Raw genomic sequence first — 23,643 nt, 5'->3', positions numbered from 1 at the left:
TCCTAGGAAACTTTGCCAGGGGCACTACTCTCAGATAAGAAAATTCTATTGGCAGAGATTAATCTAGGAAACTACACAAAAAGGCATGCGATAGGCAGCTGTTCATTTCAAAATTAAAGAGGACCTTTCATCTGAATTATACTTCTAAAGTAACTATACAGGCATGTAGAGCGGCGCCCAGGGACCCCCTTGCACTTACTGTTATACCTGGGCGCCGCTCCATTTCCCCGTTATTGCCTCCGGTATCTTTACCGTTAGGTTCCCCTGGGTGGAGCCTGCCGTCGGCTCATTCTCCCATGCTGTAGCGCTGGCCAATCACAGAGCTCAGCTCTTAGCCTGAGAGAGAAAAAAGCCTGCAGCATGGGAGAAGGAGGCGCCGGCAGGTTCCCCTGGGTGGAGCCTAACTGTAAAGATACCGGAGGCAATTACGGGAGAACGGAGCGGCGCCCGGGTATAACAGTAAGTGCAGGGGGGTCCCTGGACAACGCTCTACATGCCTGTATAGTTACTTTAGAAGTTTAATTCTGGTGAAAGGTCCTCTTTGTAGAAAAATCAGAACAGACTGCCTACTTACCTGCTCCCTCGCCCGGGTCCCCAGCAGTCAACATCAGCTACAGAAGCGTCAAAGCATATGTTGACAGCAGGGGGCTCAAGGGGCAGCCGAGGCCACAGATCAAAGGAGTTTGGTTCTTGCTCCCTGCCGCTAGTTCCCAAGTAATCAAGGGAATACTCGGCAGAGATACTGTAGGATACATGTGAAATGAAGTGGTCACAGTGACCCAGCATGGCTTACATACCTGCATCAAGTTGAATCGAGCCACTTCGTTGATTGGAGCATCAGATATAATCCCATACTGCTCTGGATTCACTATGGCAGGGCAGATGAAACAGGTCAGCAGGAGGTCGGTGCACATAGACCTTGCTTCACCGACGTCCAGACCTTCCACACAAGACAGAGTTTTGTACATCTGAGATACAATCCACCTCAGGCTGTGTGGGAAGCAGTAGGTATTTTGTTTTAAATAACCGATAAATTTGTTGACCAGTGTTACCAGCTTGGCTTCGTTGGAATCTATCATCTCCTGGACCTTCTGCCTAAAGCGGTCACTGCCCTTCTCCCCAAATAATTTCTCTTGCTGAGCTGGAGAGAAGCGCTCAATAAGCTTGCTTGGATCTATCTCCAGATGATCTTCGTCCTCAACTAATAGCTGCATGATGGGCTCATGTAAAGTTGCTGTTAGGAAGAGCTTGGCTGAGAAGAGTCCCTCAGAAAAAAGTTTAAAGATGATGCTGAAGGCACAAGTACCTTTCCGGAGCAGTCGACGAGGGTTATCGCTTTCCTTCAGCTCAAATTCAATCAGGTAGCGTAATACCTGGAGCAAGTAGCTTTCATCCTCCTGCATTATACAGTTTGCATACAGAGACGTGAAGACAGTCTGGATGACACTCTGAGCGTTCTCCTGGTTAAGCTTCTCCGCAGCCACAAGACAAGATGCAATCAGCCTTGGGTTCTCCCGGAGCCGATTGAGAAACTCGCCATACGAGGTCTCCTGAAATCCTAGCTGTTTGTAGCCGTCCACAAACTGGGTGTCCTCCAGCACCTTGGCGTGCTGACAACATTCTGCAGGTGATGCTTCAGCACTAAAAAATAAAATAAAAATATATAAATTTATGAACTTTTACAGCCAGGAGTAGGTTTAAACGGCTGGTGCACAACCTGCAGCCTGCAATGTAACGCTGTGCATCACCAGAAAACACCAACGTCTGTAGGTCGCGGGGCCGTCTCTCAATTGTAGTTTATGGGAGTTATTAAAGGCTAGGCTGGTACTACAACACCCATAATCTACAATGGAAAGAGCTGCATGCCTGCATTGGCTCATCTTTGGAGTGCTGACTGGGAGAAAAGGAGATCCCCATTCCCCTGAGTATGCAGGACTACCCTAGCACTGCATTCCTGTTATTCTCAAGATAAGTGAGGGATCCAGATGCTGAACCCCCATCAATCATAAAGTGATGGCATATCCTAATGACTTGTGTCACTTTAAAGGGGTTGTCCGGGTTCAGAGCTGAACCCAGACATATCCACATTTTCAACCAGGCAACCCCCCTGACTTGAGCATCGGAGCAGTTCTTTTATTTACAATAACACACTGCCGGGCGGAGGCTTCTGCCCTGCAGTGTGTTCCGTGACGTCACCGGCACTGATGGGCAAGCTTTAGCGCTGCCCTAGCCTGTAAAACGGCTAGGGCAGCGCTAAAGCCGGTCCATCAGAGCCGGTGACATCACCGAACACACTGCTGGGCAAAAGCCTCCGCCCGGCAGTGTGTTATTGTAAATAAAAGAGCCTTTGCCCTGCGCGATCCAGCACAGGGCAAAGGAGAGCATCGGAGCAGAAATGCTCCGATGCCAACATCAGGGGGGGCTGACTGGGTTAAATTATGGGTATATCCGGGTTCAGAGTTGAACCCCTTTAAGAGGTAAGAACAGTGGTAGATCAGTGGTAGCAAACCTATGGCACGGGTGCCAGAGGGGGCACTCAGAGCCCTCTCTGTGGGCAACCACTCCCTGGAAAAAGTATATGGTGTACCAATAGAGCCTTGCCTGACAAATAAGTCACCATACACTGCTATCTCTTCATGAGAAACAGCAGGGAGGGCTTTTTCCCCCCAACCCATTACACCCATGAACTAAAATCCAAAATAATCCAACCATAAGAAGCAGCCAACGTCTCCACCTAGATACTCTACCTGGTGAGAATAAGCCTGTCCAAGTTGATTCTCTGCTGTTTAGAAATCCAAGACGTGCGGTACAGCTTTTCTGCCGTTTTCAACACATCGGCATTTAGCCTCTGGATGAGCTGCTTCTCCGAATTAACATACAGGCGTTCTTGCTTGAGGTGGCGGGCAAGGGTGTGGATATCCGGCTTCACCATTCTGGGACGCGATGAGAACCGCTTGACCTATAAAACACATACAGACCATACATTAGAGTCAGCCGGGATAGTCTAATCTGAGCTGAGGCAGCAGCCTACATTTCCAACACATTTTTTAAAAACTGCTGTAAAAGGGATTTTTGATTTTTTTAACCATTTGATATCAAATCTCTCATCAGAGATCTCACACTACAGAGATCTAAGGGTAATGTCGTTTGTGCGGATTTCACAGTTTCCACATAAACTGCATGAGCTATTTGCAGATTTTATCGTGGATTTTCACCCAGATCTCATCTGTGCAAAGGGTGAAATCTGTAAGGCTACTTTCACACTTGCGTTGCTTGATTCCGGCAGGCAGTTCCGTTGCCTGAACTGACTGCCTGATCAGGCAAACTGTATGCAAACGGATGTCATTTTTTCTGACTGATCAGGCATTTTTCTGACTGATCAGGATCCTGATCAGTCAGAAAAATGCCTGATCAGTCAGAAAAATGCATTGCAATACCGGATCCGTTTTTCCGGTGTCATCAGGCAAAACGGATCCGTTTTTTTTTTTTTTTCATTTTTAAAGGTCTGCGCATGCGCAGACCGGAAGGACGGATCCGGCATTCCGGTATTTTGAATGCCGGATCCGGCACTAATACATTCCTATGGAAAAAAATGCCGGATCCGGCGTTCAGGCATGTCTTCAGTTTTTTTCGCCGGAGATAAAACCGTAGCATGCTACGGTTTTCTCTTTTGCCTGATCAGTCAAAACGACTGAACTGAAGACATCCTGATGCAAACTGAACGGATTACTCTCCATTCAGAATGCATGGGGATATGCCTGATCAGTTATTTTCCGGTATAGAGCCCCTGTGACGGAACTCTATGCCGGAAAAGAAAAACGCAAGTGTGAAAGTACCCTAAAACTGACATGCTATGGGTTTCAAAATACGCACCCTTCAATTTCTGCATCATGTACATCAAATTTTGAAAACCTCATCTACCGTATTATGCTCCAGATTTTCTACAAGGAAATCTGCGTGTAACATGCACTGTGTGATTGTACCCGGAGGATTTATTTGCTTTCCTTGGTTGATAACCTTCACCTCCAGCATGGTGCACTGTGACCATCTACCCCGTCCTACGTAGAAATAAATACTCCCGCTATATAATATCAACAAGGAATCCTCTGAGGGGGCATTTATTTTTACCAGTTTATAACACTGCTCCCAGCAGGCTACAAAGGGAGTAGGTGGGAGACCTCAAGATTGAGGGTCCCCACTTAATGAAGATTGTGGTTGATAAAAAAAATTGCCCCTATGGTCCCTTGTGCAGAAGGCTTCCTTTCCACATGCCTTTCAGAAGCGTTCTTCGCCATATTTGCCGACCGCACTTTAACCCTCTAAAATTCACAGGAAGACAGCCCCTTATTCCACACTGATGCAAGGATCCTGAAAATAAGAAACTGCCCCACATTCTTTCAACGCAGAGGTCTCCCAACTTCTAGAATAAGAGTACAGCAGGATACGGAAACTAAAGTGTAATAAGCCATTTTTCGAGAAGCTTCATGTGAAGTCCCGAAGAGATCTTCTCAGAAGACTGCTGGACTACGAGAAGCGTTTTAGCATAAACCCTGCAATCCTCTGACAAAGACCACATTGTGGCGAGTGAAATAAGTTCTGTACTCGAGTTCCTCTTTGGCAAATTCCAGTAAACGAGGAGGGAGAGGATTAAAGGGATGAAGGAGCTACATTATTAATTCCTTATGTACCATTCACACACGTAAAGCCATAAAAGCCTTCAGATACCTCTAGGCGGACGTCACCCACAATATTCATTATTCTGTACTTCTGGGGTGAGCAACCTCTGGCACTCCAGCTGTTGTGAAACTACAACTGAGTGAAGCCTGCTGGGAGATGTAGTTTCACAACAGCTACAGCACCGAATGCTGATGACCCCTGTAGTTGTAGGGGGCATCTTCTCTAGACCAAATCATTTCTAACCATCTGTGCTTCTAAGATGGTCGGATTTACAAAGTATAGGTAAAAGCAGAGTGGCGGCAATGGACAAGTGCTCCACTCTGCACCAGATGTGATAAAGCTCCACCATTGAGTTCTTCAGCAGGTCATTGACCACATGGAGGCCACCATGAAGATCCTACAGGAATATACAAGGGAATGGCAGAAATAGAAGCCGACTTTCTCCCAGCTGGCCTGCCGTGGTACATGAAGCTAGGCCAATGCTAATGAATTAAGAATTTACTATTTAGGTCATTCCCTAAAATATCTGTAGAGGTTCATTACAGGTGAACCCCCAATATAACACTGGTGTCCTGGCTTTCACATTCGGTCATGCTTGCACTGGAGTCAAAGCTATTCTGACTGGTAACGTCCCACCCATTACGATATAAAAAAGATGCATCCATCAGAGATCAGAATTGATGACACCAATGTGAACAGAGCCCAAGGCTGGTTTGTCACCACTAGGAAAGGAAATATAATTGTAGTCTGCAAATTGTCTGTAAACATTTTGCTCTACAACATTAAAGGCTATGTACCCCTTCGGGGGGGGGGGGGGTTATGACTGCATTTTTCATTTTGGGCTTAAAATCATTTTTTCAATTGGTCTTTTTTTTTTAAAATATTCAGTAGTTTTGTCATAAAGGGTTAACTTCTGCAAGCTGTGAGAATTTGTGGCAGTCATCTAATAACCCTTATCTTTAAATTACTAATAGCTCAAACACTTAGGTCTCCTTCACACGACCGGATGCCATGCGTGTCATCCGCAGCGTGAAAGACAGCCAAGCCCCGTTACGGACAGCAGAGACACGGAGCATTAACATGGTTGATAATGCTCTGTGCCTCTGGTCTTTTTACTACATAATCACAGTGACAACTTTATCTCACTGTGATTTTGTAGTAAAAAGATTAGAGAGAGGCACGGAGCATTATCAATCATGTTACTGCTCTGTGTCTCTGCTGTCCGGTGCAGGGCTTGGCTGTCATTCATGCTGCGGATGACACGCATGGGATCCGCTCGTTCGAAAGAGACCTTATTTAAGTCACATTCCTATCAGCAAGATAAGAATTGAGCTATAATGAGTGTTGATAATGTCAGAAATAAGGAGCAGCCTGATTGGAAGCAGTAAACACAGAGCTTGCTGCTAGAGAATCTCAAGGCTGTACAGAGAAAGGGGCTCAATAAAGGCCAACTGATAAAATAGTTTTAAGGGTACTTTCACACTAGCGTTTTTCTTTTCCGGCGCTGAGTTCCGTCCTAGAGGCTCAAATCCGGAAAAGAACTGATCAGTTTTATCCTAATGCATTCTGAATGGAGAGTCAGTCCTTCAGGATGCATCAGGATGTCTTCTGTTCAGTCTTTTTGACTGATCAGGCTTTTCAGAAAAACGTAGCATGCAGTATTTTTACCTCCGGCCAAAAAGCCTGAACACTTTGACTGAACGCCTGATCAGGCTTTTTTCCCATTGACTTGCATTAACGCCGGATCCGGCCCCGTGTGTTCAGTCAAAACGGATCCGGCTTTTGCATGTTAAACCCGAAAAATGTGAAAAAAAAGTTAAAGTCCATAAATGGCGGATCCGTTTTTTCCAATGCATTTTTCCATTGTGATCGAAAGCCTGATACGGATTCAAATGTAATCCGTTTTCACACGTTTTTCCGGATCCGGCGGGCAGTTCCGGTGTCGGAATTGAACGCCGGATTAAAACAACGCTAGTGTGAAAGTAGCCTAAGCTCAACACAATGTGCAATAGTTTAAAAAAAAAATCCCCCGAAAGGTGTACATAGCCTTCAAAGGGAACCTGTCACCTGGATTTTGGGTATAGAGCTGAGGACATAGGTTGCTAGATCGCCGCTAGCACATCGGCAATACCCAGTCCCCATAGCTCTGTGTGCTTTTATTGTGTAAAAAAAACCTATTTGATACATATGCAAATTAACCTGAGATGAGTCAGAGCTTGAAAATATGACTCTTCTCTGGTCACACAAGTAAGATATGACTCTTATGTTAATTTGCATATGTATCAAATCATTTTTTTTTACACAATAAAAGCACACAGAGCTATGGGGACTGGGTATTGCGGATGTGCTAGTGGCCATCTAGCAACCCAGGTCCTCAGCTCTATATCCAAAATCCAGGTGACAGGTTCCCTTTAAAGGGGTTGACAACAGAAATGGTCCGTTAGCACACAGTATCTCTATTGATGGGTTTAAAACAAGGCCAACTAGTGTCACTAAGTGGCGTCGACTACGGATGAGCGAACTTGTGTTTAAAGTTCAGCATACAAGGTTCGGGTTATCTAAGAATTCTGTTATGGATTCCGCCACCACGGACCATAACTTATGGTGCATGGTAGCCAAATCCATAACTGAATTCTTAGATAACCCAAACTTGAAACACAAGTTCGCTCATCCCTAGTGTCAACTGTATCGGGGCAGGTGCTCTACAGAAAGAAAACAGCAGGCACCCACCTGATAGGGACAAATAGTGCCCATAACTCCACAGCATGAATTGTAAATAGGACTCAAGAGCAAAGGAACCCTTCAAGTACCTGCACTGCCTTCAGACTACAGATTATATCTACAACCTTTACAAGAAGAATATAAGACTTGCGGGTGCGCAGAATTAAAAGGTTTTACTATGAAAAATATTCAACATTTTTCAAACAAGCACCCGGATGTGAATATATTTCAATATAATTGCATGTAATAAAATAAAAATAAAATAGTATTGTCACTGAGCTATTTAATAACATGTGTCTGTACAGCGCCACCTGCTGTTTGCCATTTTCCTTATTTCTTGTCCATATCAATGAGGTGGTCACACACACTCAATTTAAATCTTTAACTGCCACCAGCCATATCCTCTGTTAGAAGTTACAGGAAGAGAACTACAGCAGAAAGGACACACCTTCTGAGCTGCTAGCCTGAAATACAGCTAGCAGTGCAATAATTGGGGAGATCTCTGGATCCATGTGAGGTACAGGGCTGGTTCTAGCTTTGTTAGAAAGATTGCCATGAATTATAGGATATCTGATCTTCATTTTTTACATTTATCATGGCATAACCCCTTTAAAGGGGTTCTTCGGTATTCTCAGGATAGGTCATCAATATCAGAGCAACCGACAACCGGCACTCCTGCTGATCAGGTGTATGAAGGGAAGGCGCGCACAGCGCGCGTGCCGTCTCCTCTCTCTCTTCCTGCTTTCTATAGACATAGCAAACAGCAAGCAGGAAGAGACGGCATGGCGCGCGCGCCTTCCCTTCATACAGCTGATCGGCGGGGGTGCCAGGTGTCGGACGCCCTCCGATCTGATATCAACTACCTATCCTGAGGACAGGTCATCAATATTAAAGGCCCAGAGAACCCCTGAGATTTTACGGTGGAACAATACGCAGGGTGTACACTGTTGGATGGTTATGACCCCAACCCTTGTTTATAGTGTTAAGTGTCACATACATTAGGGCTGCGATCCTTTACCTGAATGGAAGAATGGTCCTAAAATGTACAGGACAATAACAATGCATTTTCTGGAGGCGCTGGAGCGTCACACAGGTACAGCCCGTAACATCTTGCCCCAACACACCCCTCCCTACAGAACTGCGGTCACTGGATACAGCAGCTCTCATACCATTCATCCTCGGAATATGAGTTCTACAAGTGCAAACCTGACCTTCCAGGGCACAAAGACCTGTCGTATGTTCCTGAAACTGGTCACCTTACAAAAAAAACAAAACTATTTCATTTCCACAGAAACAACAAGTTCTCATGAATCATGGCCAATAAGTAAACGGTCAGCTTCCCTGTAAATTAACCCTTAGGATACCAGAGTTTTTTTGTTTGTTTTCATTTTTATCCCTATCTTCCTTGAGCTACAACTTTCCAGAAGATCTGCTGGTAGAGGAATGTAAATAGCGCCGTCCAGTGTGACCCAAAATAGCACCGAAAACCGATGAAAGAACAGTGTTTGGCAGAGGCCGGGTGGGCAGTGCAAACCATTCAACCCCATCCCCACTAGTTAAAGGCTGGAGAACTGGACTTCAATATTCACAGGACACTCAACATGTAGGTGGGACTGAACGTTTGTTAGCACAGTGTGTGTCTCTGGTGCTAAATGCCCTATTCAAAATCATACGGCCACTTAAGTTATTTTTTGCGGGACAAGTTGTACTTTCTAATGCCACCATTTAAAAGGCATACATACAATGTAGTGGGAAGCAGGAAATATTTTTTAAATGGGGTGAGCTTCCCGGTTTTTCACCCTTTAGATGCCATGACCTCACTTGATCACGGCATCGAAAAGGCTTTAATTACCGTGATCGGCATTATTGCCGGTCGCGGTAATTAGCTGCTGTTTGAAAGAGAGGAGACCCGACGGCCATGACACCCGCTGCACGTGCTAGCGGGCGCCATGTTTGCCCATTGCTGGTAGCGAAAGGGTTAATTATAAACATCTAGTAGGTATAATAGAGGAATGGCACAACACAGAGTCTTAAGAAAAGATGCTCCAGAATTGTTACTACATGGGGAAAGCAAATAGTTACTAAAACAGACATGTCAGGAGAGGCAACTTGGGAGAGAAGTCCCTTTGATAAAAGAAGAAAAATTACAGATCATAGAAATCTATGGAACATCAAATGGGAACAATAAATCTACTTGTAAATATAAAAATCAAACAGCCTGAAGCACAGCTCATTTGTGCCACTATGAAATGCACCTCTTATCTCTTGGCGGATGGAGATCTTTCTCTGGATGATATCCGTATGCCGTCTGCATTTTCTGCGGCCCCGCAGAAATTAATCGGTTCACGCCCAACCCGCAAAAAAATGCAGATTGGACTAAAACTACAGTGAAGTGAATGCACCATTCAAACGTGGAGCTCGTGTTCGGACCTTGCACACGTTTTATGAGGGCAAGGCCGGAAACTGCCCCTAGAAATGCAGTTTGTGAACAGACTTAAAGGGGTTCTGCACTTTCAATTAACTGATGATCTATCCTCTGGATAGATCATCAGCTTCTGATCGGCGGGGGTCCGACACCCGGGACCCCCGCCGATCAGCTGTTTGAGAAGACAGCGGCGCTCCAGCAGCACAGCGGCCTTCTCACTGTTTACCGCCGGGCCGCCCGCCCACTGACGTCACGACTTGTATCAACTAGAGTGGGCGCGGCTAAGCTCCATTCAAGTGAACAGAGCTTAGCCGCGCCCACTCTAGTTGATACAAGTCGTGACGTCAGTGGGCGGGCGGCCCGGCGGTAAACAGTGAGAAGGCCGCGGAGCTGCTGGAGCGCCGCTGCCTTCTCAAACAGCTGATCGGCGGGGGTCCCGGGTGTCGGACCCCCGCCGATCAGAAGCTGATGATCTATCCAGAGGATAGATCATCAGTTAATTGAAAGTGCAGAACCCCCTTAATGTCACGGTCTCTCCCATGACAGGTGTTAGAAGATCTGACAGCCTCTTTTGGTTTCACTTCTTTCAGTGTTGTTGATGGTAATGACCACACCTCTTGTCTCAGGTGCAGCATAGTGGTCATTACTATTCCCCTATTTAGTCTAGCTACACCCATCCCTCCATGCGGGAGATAGCTCCATTTTAGTAGAGGAAGGTGTTTGTGTCTGGATCTCAGCAAGTTCTTCTTACAGAGTTAAAGGGGTTGTCCGAGTTATGAAAAAAAATATAGCACTGAAAATCTGATATATAACTGAGCTAAGCAAGTTTTATGCAAAATTTTTATATATATATATATATATATATATATATATATATATATATATATATATATATATATATAATCAAAGAAATAGGACTGCACTCCGGATATTGATGAAAAAAATCAAGTGGTTTTATTCACCCATATAATGGCAAATCTTGCAACGTTTCAGCTCTTGCGAGCCTTTCTCAAGCATAGAGTAAGTGAAAGTGAGCACATATAAAGCATTTACAAAACAGTGCTACACCCATCGGGGTGTGGTTACAATCAACTTAATTACAGACATGTGTTACAATTATAAAGTGCATATTTAGCATAGTAATCAGTGGAATACATTTCATCCTATCAGGATATAGTTCCTTTACATACAGAATAAAAATATATCCAAGACTAGTGTTCCAATTAGAATCATAAAGTGTTATAAACATACTGAATAGGGATCCCAGGAAGATGAATCCTATTCAGTATGTTTATAACACTTTATGATTCTAATTGGAACACTAGTCTTGGATATATTTTTATTCTGTATGTAAAGGAACTATATCCTGATAGGATGAAATGTATTCCACTGATTACTATGCTAAATATGCACTTTATAATTGTAACACATGTCTGTAATTAAGTTGATTGTAACCACACCCCGATGGGTGTAGCACTGTTTTGTAAATGCTTTATATGTGCTCACTTTCACTTACTCTATGCTTGAGAAAGGCTCGCAAGAGCTGAAACGTTGCAAGATTTGCCATTATATGGGTGAATAAAACCACTTGATTTTTTTCATCAATATCCGGAGTGCAGTCCTATTTCTTTGATTATATTATTGGGGACTGCCGTTATCCCGCTTGGATTTTGCACCCACTCTTCGGCTGGTGCTCCCGCTGGACTTTCTTTTATATATATATATATATATATATATATATATATATATATATATATATATATATATATATATATATATATATATATATATATATAGTCTCCTCACTATTTGCAGAGCTGTGCAGCTGAAAAGGTTAAGAATCCTAGCAGAGAGTAGACGGGAGTAAAGGGGGGGGGGGCGTGGCCAGCATAGTGACGTCTCGTTTACAGGCTTGTAAACGACCTTTATCAGAGCAGGGAGAGAAGCTGACATCACAGGTCATGTGACCCTCCGTGAAATCTGAGAAACCAGCCCCTGGAGATAAAGTGAGTGAATTGGAAAGCTGTTACATTTGCCTAGTTGGCAACATAGAAAGAACAAAAAAAATAACTCGGACAACCCCTTTAAGTGTCTTTTTCCTTTTTTGTATTTCGTTGTTTTCCCTGTCTTTTGGTATTAGGCCTGAGGTAGACTCCTGGGAAGGAACAGGTCGTCTATGATCCAGTCACTATCCCCAGGGCATTACAGGGTGAGCCAGACCTCTAGGTTCCTGTGAATGAACAGTCCTACCATTGAGGTCTGTTCATTCGGATAGCAGACAGGGCTAGGGTTAGGATTTCATTAGGTGGTGACCCTTTTCCCTCTCCCTAGTTGTCAGGCCTGATACCTTCTCCCTCCCACACCACACCGTGACACTTAAGTGGCCGTATGATTTTGAATAGGGCATTTAGCACCAGAGACCTACACTGTGCTAACAAACGTTCAGTCCCACCTACATGTTGAGTGTCCTGTGAATATTTAAGTCCAGTTCTGCAGCCTTTAACTAGTGGGGATGGGGTTGAATGGTTTGCACTGCCCACCCGGCCTCTGCCAAACACTGTTCTTTCATCGGTTTTCGGTGCCATTTTAGGTCACACTGGACGGTGCCATTTACATTCCTCTACCAGCAGATCTTCTGGAGGCCATTAGAACTTCAGGAGGAGAACTGTGCTTTAGTCTATACAGGATCCTATAAACCACCAGAAATAGGATACATGAGAATACATTATTTTTTTGAACCAGTCACATTGGCTATCTGCAGGCAGCATGTTATAGAGCAGGAAGAGCTGAGCAGATTGAAATATAGTTTTATGGGAAAAGATTCAGGGTAATTTGCATTTCCCTCATTAAACTTGCATTTTGTCTGCCAAGTGGATGGTCCTACTCAGTGACTAACGGGCACCTCTATAGTAGGGCCACCCACTGGACTCCTAAGCATGCCAAGTGCAAGGATTTCAATAACTACAATGCAAGTTATCCTGAAACCTTCCTCCTGCTCTATAACCTGCTGCATGCAGATTAGACATTGTCAGGCTAACGACTGGCTCTGTTTAATTTGGCCATGTATGTGTTATTAATGGAATGGGGGGAGAAAGACACTTCTGGTGGAAGTTTATCTTCTAGGAGAACAAAAAGGAAAAACCACACATCTGTCGGGGGAGAATCCAGAGCTGCTCATACACATTACCACGGCGCCTTAAAATTTGCAGATGTCGTCAAGACTTTTTAGCCTTGCCACCATTTGCGACAGGGCTGCCGCTGCAAGCCGTTAGAAAACATGGCACGCGCCGCTCTCAGCGCACGCCATGTTCTCTTCACTAGCACAATGGAGAAGGAGGGAGTCCGTCCCTCCCTTCCCACTGTGACACGGCTGCTGCTGCCACCAATGGGGAGATAGCATGGGGAGGAGCTGTGGCCACTGCGCCACCAATGAATGTAAAACTAATTTATTTAAGTGTAGGCAGCAGGTGCCAGCAGCTGTATCACAGACCTGGCACCTGGCCTCAATAACAGGGCATGCGATCCGCGGCTATTAACCCCTTTAGGTGCCACATCTGAGGGGTTAATTGCCGCGGTTCGGCAGATTGCACGCCCTGTTATGCCTACAATTGAATTAATGAGTTAATTACATTCATTGGTGGCGCAGTGTGCCCTCCTCACCCCCCAGTATTAGCATCATTGGTGGCGCAGTGGCCACAGGTTCCCCTCCATTGGTGGCAGATTACACTGCTGGGGCTCCAATCGGTTACCATGGTGGCCATGACGCTGCTGAAGCTCTGGCCATTTTTTGTCACCTTGCCCCCCCAAAAAAAAAAAAATAGGACACGGCTGTTCTATTAAGGGCCAGACGTTCCAAAAAATATGGAATGCACACGGCTTTTTTGTTGTTTTAGTTTCTTCGAATGATAAGTATTGGAATACTTTTTTATGGTATCGATATTGAATCAAAATTTTGTTATCGTGACAACCCTAGCGGCGGTGCATGGGAGCCAATAATTCCTTGCCCCGCAACCGATCACCTACGCTACAGGCCTGAGGTCTATTTGGTAGTGAAATCCCAGCGTAGGCGGGAGTGATGACACACCTCTGCAGAAAGCCAAACAAAGAAAAAAAGTTCACACGTTTCATCGATAAAGGAAATGGATGCAAAAGGTGTCCACAGCCTTTAATTTCTCCATAAAAGCAAACTACATAGCAGGAGTCATTAGTGGATGTGCTTCACACATATAGCAGTACTTAATGATAAAGCGGCATCCCCACGCAGCTAATTATGGGACCCCACCCAAATAACAGCCTCTAGCAAGTTCAAGGCTTCACAAACAAATTCCTTGTGCGATTAGTCACTTAAAAAGTTTTACACCATAGAAACAGTGCTGGAAGGCTGGAGTCGGGGCAGGGTGAAGTCTCTAATATGTTCCGGGATGATCAAATTGATTCAACTCATCATCCTTTATCCTTCATCATCCTCTTGATGCTTCATTGATAGGGCTGGACACCTCACTGGCCATGCCAATGTCGCTCCTACGCCGCTGGTCTGAGAATCAGTGCAAGTGCAGAGGCTCTACACTAAAGAGTAACAGAGCATGAACAGCGCTGCTCCAGAAGCAATGCTTCCGGGCTTGAGCCGCTACGAGAAGTGGCGCAGGCGCGAGATAGTCAGGTCTGGGCCCTATCAATCAAGCATAAGGGGAGATTTCTTCTGCATCGGGGACAACCCCTCACAGGTGAAGAACTCTAGTCGATGAGACCAATCCATTCGCTCATCCATATGCCTAACCACTCTAATCAGAAGTACTACGGAGGATAATTTACATGGAAGAGCCCTAGGCTGCAACTCGGAGGATTTGTGTGCCACCATATAGCGCCTCTGCACTATGTACCTGTAGACCCTGTCCATACTGACACACACTGCCATTAACAAGACTGCTGCAATCAAACCGTCTGCTACTACTTAGGGCCTCAAGCACACGACCGTGGTTTTGGTCCGCATCCGATCAGCATTTTTTGCGGAATGGACGCGGACCCATTCATTTCAATAGGGGTCGCAAAAGATCGGACAGCACACCATGTACTGTCCCCATGGGCACTTCCATTCCGCGGCCCATAATGGAACAGGTCCTATTCTTGTCCGTTCTGCAGAGGGTAGGACGTACTGTTCCGCAAAATGTGGAACACACACGGCCAGTATCCGTGTTTTGCGTGTGCATGAGCCCTAAAGGGGTTGTCCAACAGGGCAATTGATAAGCATCTCATTGGTGGAGGTCCAACTGCTGAAACCCACAGAGATCATGAGAACAGGGTCCCAGAGTTCCTGGAGTGAAAGATGCAAGGGTACCACTCCACTCAGTCCCTAACGGAATGGAGATAGCCGAGCAATCAACTTGCTGAAGTCAATATGTTGTAAGCAAGCATAAGGATCTGAGAAAATTTAACAAGTGCGACTTTGTGATGGTAGAAAACTGTGTTATAACATCTCCAAAAACAACAGGTCTTGTGGGGAGTTCCCGGTGTGAAGTGGCTAGTACCTACCATACATTGTCCAAGGACACAAAAGAATTGACAACTGGTCAAGGGCGCCCAAGGCTCATTGATGCACGTGGGTAGTGTAGGCTAGCCTGTCTGGTCTCATGACACCGTAGAGCTACTGTAGCAAAAGTTACTGACGTAGTTAATGCTACCAATAATATAAATATGTCCCTAGTCCACATCGACCACCTGTCCTCTGCAGAAAGTGGACACAACGGACGAAAAAAGCATCGGACCTGAGAAAGAGATGGCAGCAGAGTGCACTATGCGAAGACAAGACAACCGTCAGTGTGATGCTCTAGGCCAGGGATCAGCAACCTCCGTCACTCCAGCTGCTGTGAAACCACAACTCCCAGCATGCACAATTACTCAGCTATTCTAGTAACTCACATAGAAGTAAGAGGAGGATTCTGGGAGTTGTAGTTTCAGAACAGCTGGAGTGCTGGAGGTCTAGGCAATGTTCTGCTGGGAAACCTTGGGTCCTGGCATTCATGAGGAGGTGACTGTGGTTAATCCTATGTGGTTTGTATAAGAAGAAGCATTGACAATGAAGTTGTGAGCGCTGTGGATCTTTCTTCCCAGCCCAGGAGGAGGTCTACAATGTACCAGCACTGCCCCGGCTCAGGGAATTGTGCTGGATAGGCACTTTGACAGTGGATTTCCGAGTGGAAATGTTCTTCGAGGTGGGGAGGAGATTTACACTAAGAATCCTTCCTGTGCATGGCCCTTGTACAGCGTGCGGATGAAATCAATAGTCAGTGTTTGGAGGACCTTCTCTTCCTGGAAAGGCATCTCCAGTTCCTGCTGTTCTGTCTCGTGGGAAGAAGGTTTCTACCATTCTCACATCGAGACCTTGCTGGTTTCAGGGGTCTCTGCTCGGTCGCATTACTGAAGGCCGACTGAGTGCATGCCGCCATTTCTTTAACTCCTGCAGAAATGTCCTATCCTTGTCTCCAAAACGGACAAGAATAGGACACGTACTATCTTCTTTGCGGGGCCACGGAACGGACATGCACACGGTGTGCGGTCCTCATCTTTTGTGACCCCCATTGAAATGAATGGGTCCGCATCTTATCCACAAAAGACACGGATTGGATGCGACCGAATATATAGTTGTGTGCATGAGCTTAAGGGTGCATTCACACAACCGTATGTATTTTGCTGTCTGCAAAACGCGGATCCGGTGAAAATATGGATCATTGGAAAAATGCCTATATGCCCTATAATAGAAATGCCTATTCTTGTCAGCGATTGCGGACAACAATAGGACATGTTCTATCTTTTTGCAGAACGGAAGGACGGGACGAAACCCCACGGCAGCACTCCGTAGCAGGCCGAAGAGTGACGTGTGGTACATCAGCAGATATCGTGAAGAAATGCAAAGCTGCAACTTCTCCGCAAATTAATACTTTCCTTCCAAGTAACTAAAGTTGCTGAACACGGCCGGCCATCATCTGATGAAACGTGTCCAACGTGAACAGGAAAAATAGTCCGCCACCAGTGCTCACTACGTCATTCCCACAAGTCACATGTCCATCATGTATAGTTTACAGAATCAGAAATGCAAAAGGCAACGTATTCTTAATGACATAATCCAAGCTCAAATAACTGCTGAACAAGCAGCTCTTCTATGGGGTCGTTACCAGTGCAGCGAATATAACCGCCCAGTGCTGTACGGAAATACAGGCGCTTTACGTGCGCATTAATAAAGGATGAGATGGGAATGGGGTGACTTGAATTAATGGGTCAGGAGAGCGCTTTGTCCAGTCTCCATGGAGCCCACACTAAGGGCTCGTTCACACAAACGTGTGCTGCCCGTTGCCGTATTACGGACCGTTCCGCGTGCATTCCGCATCACGGATGCAGACCCATTCACTTCAATGGGTCCGCAAATCCGGAGATGCAGAACGGAACACTACGGAGTGCTTTCAGGGGTTCCGTTCCATGCCTCCACACCGCAAAAAGATAGAACTTCCGCTATCTTTTTGCAGAAACGGACGGATCGAGGACCCAGTCAAGTGAATGGGTCTGCGATCCCCATGTGGCTGGGCCACGGTCGGAGCCCAGCATTGCGGACTGTAACTTGTGGTTCACAGCACAGGCTTGACGCGGTCATGTGAACAAGCCCTTAAAAAGGTCTCAACCGCATTTTGCAAACGCACATGCATCCATTCATTTCCATGGGTCCGCAAAAAAAAAAAAAAACTGACAGCATGTGGATGTCTTCTCTGTGCCGTCCGCATCCGTATGTCCGTCCCACACATTAGAGAACATGTCCTGTTCTGGTCCGCATGGACGAGAATAGCCATTTCCATTGACGGGAGAGCGAAAAACGCGGAAAGCACACAGTATACGTGTTTGGCGGACTGAAAAATGGTTAGACGCGTGTATGAAGCCTAGGAGTGCCTTCACACATGGCAGATTATGTTGCACAAATTTCTGCAACTGAAAATGCGTTCACACATGGTGAGTACACCGTGGATTTACCACTGCAGCTTTTTGGATTGTTCAGTGCCAGCAAAGTTAGGGCTCATGCACACAAAGGTATTTTTGCGGCCCATATGCGGAACCATTCATTTCAATGGGGCCGCAAAAAAAAAAAAAAAAAAAAAGGAAATGATTCCGTGTGCATTCTGTGTCCGTATGTCCGCAAGTCAGTTCCACCAAAAACCCATTCATTTCTATGGGGCTGTGCACATGAGCGGTGATTTTCACGCATCACTTGTGCTTTGCGTGAAAATCGCAGCATGCTCCTCTTTGTGCGTTTTTCACGTAACGCAGGCCCCATAGAAATGAATGGGCAAGCAAGTGCGGATGCGGTGCGATTTTCACGCACGGTTGCTAGGAGACGATCGGGATGGGGACCCGATCATTATTATTTTTCCTTATAACATGGTTATAAGGGAAAATAGCATTCTGAATACAGAATGCTTAGTACAATAGGGCTGGAGGGGTTAAAAAATAATAATCATAATTTAACTCACCTTAATCCACTTGTTCGCGCAGCCGGCATCTCCTTCTGTCTTCTTTTGTGAGGAATAGGACCTTTGATGACGTCACTGCGCTCATCACATGGTCCGTCACATGATCTTTTACCATGGCGATGGATCATGTGGCGGACCATGTGATGAGCGTAGTGACGTCATCAAAAGGTCCTATTCCTCACAGATGAAGACAGAAGAGATGCCGGCTGCGCGAACAAGAGGATTAAGGCGAGTTAAATTATTATTATATTTTTTAACCCTTCCAGCCCTATTTTACTAAGCATTCTGTATTCAGAATGCTATTATTTTCCCTTATAACCATGTTATAAGGGGAAATAATACAATCTACACAACCTTGAACCCAAACCTGAACTTCTGTGAAGAAGTTCAGGTCTGGGTACCACATACAGTTTTTTATCACGCGCGATAAAAACTTAAAAACAGAACACAATCGCAGTCAAAACTGACTGCAATTGCGTATCTACTCGCGCGGGTTTGCCACAATGCACCGGGACACATCCGGACACGCTCGTCTGCAAGGGGCCTTACATGTGCACTTGGGCAGCTGAAGACACCTGCGTTGGTCCCATGTTCATATGTGCCAGCACTGTTGATAATAATGATGTTTTAATATATGCAAATGAGCCTCTAGGAGCAACGGGGGCATTACCATTACACCTACAGGCTCAGCTCTCTGCACTTTGACAGGCGTGATCACTTTTACATAGTGCCTAATTCTGTCAAAGTGCAGAGGCTCCTGACAGTTGCAGAGAGAGCTGAGCCTCTCGGAGTAATGGAAACGCCCCCGTTGCTCCTAGAGGCCTATTTGCATATATTAACATGTCATTTTTGATCAACACAGATGACTTCAGATGCCAAGAGCACATGGAATAGTTCTGCCAGTGTAGATACAAAACTGCTGACAGATGCCCTTTAGTGCCAATTTACAAATCACTGCTGACCTGTCACATGACACGGTACCCATACAAACGAATCACCGGCCAAGTGATGGACCGGTTCTCGGTACTGGTTAACTGAGGGACACCCTGAGCGGGGGAGCCCCCTCAGTGGGTGCACTCACTCACGACCTCCATAGGTTCCCTAGATCATGACTGCAGTTTCTGGTAGCGGGTAACTGATAGGTCCAGCACCATGCCCTATCTGAACATATGGATGCCACCTAGGGGATGCCGGGTGCGACCCATTCAGGGAGGATACAACACTCTCTCTGATGAAGAACACACCGGGGTGCACATGTACATGCCAATTGGTGCAAACAGCAGGCGTGGCCATTAGTGACCCCCTTTGAGGACCCCCTGCTGCATCACGTACCAGCACAGGATGGCAGGTGTCACAGCACAATTCGGACTTGTTAGGCAGTACCATAGTAAGTTCTGGCAGCCTCCAGCAGGTGACCACCATCAGTCACCATGTCCCTGTGCAGAAGGCGCGGTGTCACTCACTGCACAGTAATTACTGCTGGTGGCAAACCTTGGCATCTACCACTAGCACCCCCTGCAGGCCGCAGGGAGATACTACATGGGTTTTCTTGGCCAGAGGTTGTAGCGGGGGCAGTGAAGAGGACACAAAGTCTGTATACAGGGAGCACATAGGCCCTATGACAACACTGACTGCGCCCTGCCCTAACGACACCCATGTCACCCCACCACACTCAGCGACCCTTCACTGCTACCACAGACAATACGGCAGCAACTCCCCCCAGAACACGAAAGTAATACTTATACAGTACACAACATAGTTAAAAAAGCCCCCGTCCCCACAAGCTGTGCTCACACGGATCTCTCTGGCCCGGTCTCCGCCCTCCGGTGCTGCCGGACTCCTTGTCAGTCGCAACCTCCCAGATACAGAGCTCCGCGCATGCGCAGGAACCAGTGCCTGAGACCTCATGACGCACGCGCGGGAGGCAAGACGCCGCTCCGTCACTGGGCCTGGGCAGGTGATACATGGAGCCTATGAGCACGCGCAGTATGGAATCTTCTGGACGTGAAAGCGCATGCGTACAAATCGCCAACTCCCGGCAGGAAATCCGGGTTATTGGAGGCTTCGTTACCCGGAAGTAGTCCATTGTGCAGAGGTTGTCAAATGGTAGCGCATGCGTATTAACATGGTGTAGTTGGTTGTAGAAAGGTTGTGACTAAATACTATACTCCAAAAGGATCTTTTTGCCCCCTAGTGGTCAGGTTCTGAACTTCTGAACCAAAATAGTATATAGCTGGTTCACAGGGAGTTGGCTAATCCTATTCTCCATAATAACCTGGTCCTCACCAGTGATAGGAAATAGCCGACTCTACAGAAGCTGGCTGTTTCCCATCATTTGTAGGGACCTCGTCTGCCACGTTGATCTGGTTACTGAACTGTGTTAGGATTTAGTTTCCTATTGAGTTGGCTAAATCCCCTTGTCTATTAGGACCTGGTCATTAACCCCTTAAGAATCTGCGCCGTACATGTACAGCGCAGATGTCCGTAACTTAAAGAGGGCCTTTCACTACAATAAAAAATCTAAACTAAGCATACAGACATGGAGAGCGGCGCCCAGGGATCTCCCTGCACTTACTATTATCCCTGGGCGCCGCTCCGTTCTCCCGGTTATAGGCTCCGGTATCTTCAGATTTTTGGCTCAACTGGGAGGAGCCTGCCGACGTCTCCTTCTCCCAGGCTGTAGCGCTGGCCAATCACAGCACTCAGCTCACAGCCTGCGATTGGCCAGCACTCCAGCCTGGCAGAAGGAGACGCCGGCAGGCTCCTCCCAGTTGAGCCAAAAATCTGAAGATACCGGAGCCTATAACCGGGAGAACGGAGCGGCGCCCAGGGATAATAGTAAGTGCAGGGAGATCCCTGGGCGCCGCTCTCCATGTCTGTATGATTATTTTTTATTGTAGTAAAAGGTCCTCTTTAAGGCCAAACGCTGTACATGTATGGCGCGGTGATCGGGCAGGTGCAGGAGATGCGCCCGACCAGCAGCAGTCACTGATAGCCGGACCCCTGCTGCATTCGCCGGCATCGGTGAAATCACTTATGCCGGCTTAATTAACCATTGATGTGCCACGGTCAGCACTGACCGCGGCACGTGCGATGTTCATGCAGGGATCGGAGCACCCATCGGGTCCCCGCGCTGCTGTGACGGGGACCCGATAGCAGGGAAGGCAGCCCAATGCATCCCTACCCCTGGATCTCACAGGCAGGAAGCTGTAAGTGTATTGCACTGGTAATACACTTACAGCCAATGCATCACAATACAGAAGTATTGTAATGCATTGTAAAGGGGATCAGACCCCCAAAAGTTGAAGTCCCAGAGTGGGACAAAAAATAAAGTGAAAAAAGAAGTTAAAAAAAATAAAGTTTCAAGGAAAAATATAAGTGTCCTTTTACCAAAATAAAGTAAAAAAGAAAAAAAGAAAAGTTGACATATTAGGTATAGCCCTGTCTGTATCGACCGGCTCTATCAAAATATCACATGACCTAACCCCTCACACCGTCCAAAAAATAAAACCAAAACTGTGCTCAAAAAATAATAATAATTTGTCACCTTACATCACAATAAGTGTAATAGCCAGTGATCAAAAAGGCATATGCCCGCCCAAATAGTACCAATCTAACCGTCACCTCATCCCACAAAAAATGAGCCCCTAACGAAGACAATCGCCCAAAAAATGAAAAAAAAACTATGTCTCTCAGGCCCCTTTCACACAGGCGAGATTTCCGCGCTGATTCGATGCGTGAGGTGAACGCATTGCACCCACACTGAATCCGGACCCATTCATTTCTCTGGGGCTGTGCACATGAGCAGTGATTTTCACGCATCACTTGTGCGTTGCGTGAAAATCACAGCATGCTCCTCTTTGTGCGTGTTTCACGTAACGCAGGCCCAATAGAAGTGAATGGGGCTGCGTGAAAATCACAAGCATCCGCAAGCAAGTGCGGATGCAGTGAGATTTTCACGCACGGTTGCTAGGAGACGATCGGGATGGGGACCCGATCATTATTATTTTTCCTTATAACATGGTTATAAGGGAAAATAATAGCATTCTGAACACAGAATGCATAGTACAATAGGGCTGGAGGGGTTAAAAATAACTAAAAAATAATTTAACTCACCTTAATCCACTTGATCGCGCAGCCGGCATCTCTTCTGTCTTCTTCTTTGCGGTTCACAGGAATAGGACCTGTGGTGACGGCACTGCGGTCATCACATGGTCCATCACATGATCTTTTTTACAATGGATCAAAAACATGACGCCCGTGTGAAAGAGGCCTCAGACTATGGAGACACTAAAAAAATGATGTTTTAGTTTCTCTATATTCTGAGAGCCATAGTTTTTGTTTTTTTTGGGGCAATTGTCTCAGGTAGGTTCTCATTTTTGCTGGATGAGATGATGGATTGATTGGTATGATTTTGGGGTGCATATGACTTTTTGATCGCTTGCTATTACACTTTTTGTGATGTAAGGTGACAAAAAATGGCTTTTGACACAGTTTTTATTTTATTTTGTTTACAGTGTTCACCTGAGGGGTTAGGTCATGTTGTAATTTTATAGTGCAGGTTGTTCCGGACGCGATGATACCTAATATGTCTACTTTTTTAATTTACTTATGTTTTACACAATAACAGCATTTTTGAAAAAATGCTGTTATTGTGTAAAGCTTAAGTAAATAAAAAAATATACATATTAGGTATCATCGCGTCCGTAAGAACCTGCTCTATATAAATATATGACCTAACCCCTCAGGTGAACACTGTAAAAAAAAAAAAAAGTGTGTCAAAAAAGCCATTTTTTGTCACCTTACATCACAAAAAGTGTAATACCTAGCGATCAAAAAGTCATATGCACCCTATAATAGTACCAATGACCAGGGTCTTGGAGTTGCTCACTTTAAACAATGGGAGGTCTGGTACCAGTTCCGTGCATCTACAAGTTTCTCGGTTTGGTTATCCTCAGGTCGTGCTACTTAAAATATCCTGTCTAGTAGGACTGCAAGTATATCATATGTGGATTACTAGTTCGTTCCCTTCCCCCCTCCCTCCCGCCTTCCCCTCCCCCCTGGATCCTTTGTCTTGTCTCGTCTCCCCCCCCCCCCCCTTACCCCATTCATCTGGTATTGATGATGGTTGAACCTATTTCAGTTATGCTGACTCAATATGTAACTCTGTAATTTTCGCATATTGCATATGCTCAATATGACTTTCTTATGTTGCATATATTCAAAGCATGTGGTTTGCAATAAAAACAAATTGAACCATAATAGTACCAATGAAACCGTCACCCCATACCGAAAAAAATTAGCCCCTAC

General features: G+C 45.8%; 1 protein-coding gene across 1 annotated transcript in view; it reads right to left on the bottom strand.

The window, feature by feature from the left end:
• The window catches only part of GAPVD1 (GTPase activating protein and VPS9 domains 1), a 61,650-nt gene extending 41,402 nt beyond the window's left edge, over positions 1-20,248 (bottom strand). Inside the window, 3 exon segments of the mRNA XM_044305296.1 lie at positions 798-1,641; positions 2,748-2,959; positions 20,128-20,248. Of these exon segments, the coding sequence (XP_044161231.1) occupies positions 798-1,641; positions 2,748-2,959; positions 20,128-20,241 (1,170 nt within the window). The 5' untranslated portion in view covers positions 20,242-20,248.
• Positions 20,249-23,643: the final 3,395 nt, after the last annotated feature.

Source organism: Bufo gargarizans, chromosome 9 (assembly GCF_014858855.1).
Source record: "Bufo gargarizans isolate SCDJY-AF-19 chromosome 9, ASM1485885v1, whole genome shotgun sequence".
In the NCBI taxonomy this organism is placed as follows: Eukaryota; Metazoa; Chordata; class Amphibia; order Anura; family Bufonidae; genus Bufo; species Bufo gargarizans.
This window is presented reverse-complemented; position numbering and strand designations above follow the sequence as displayed.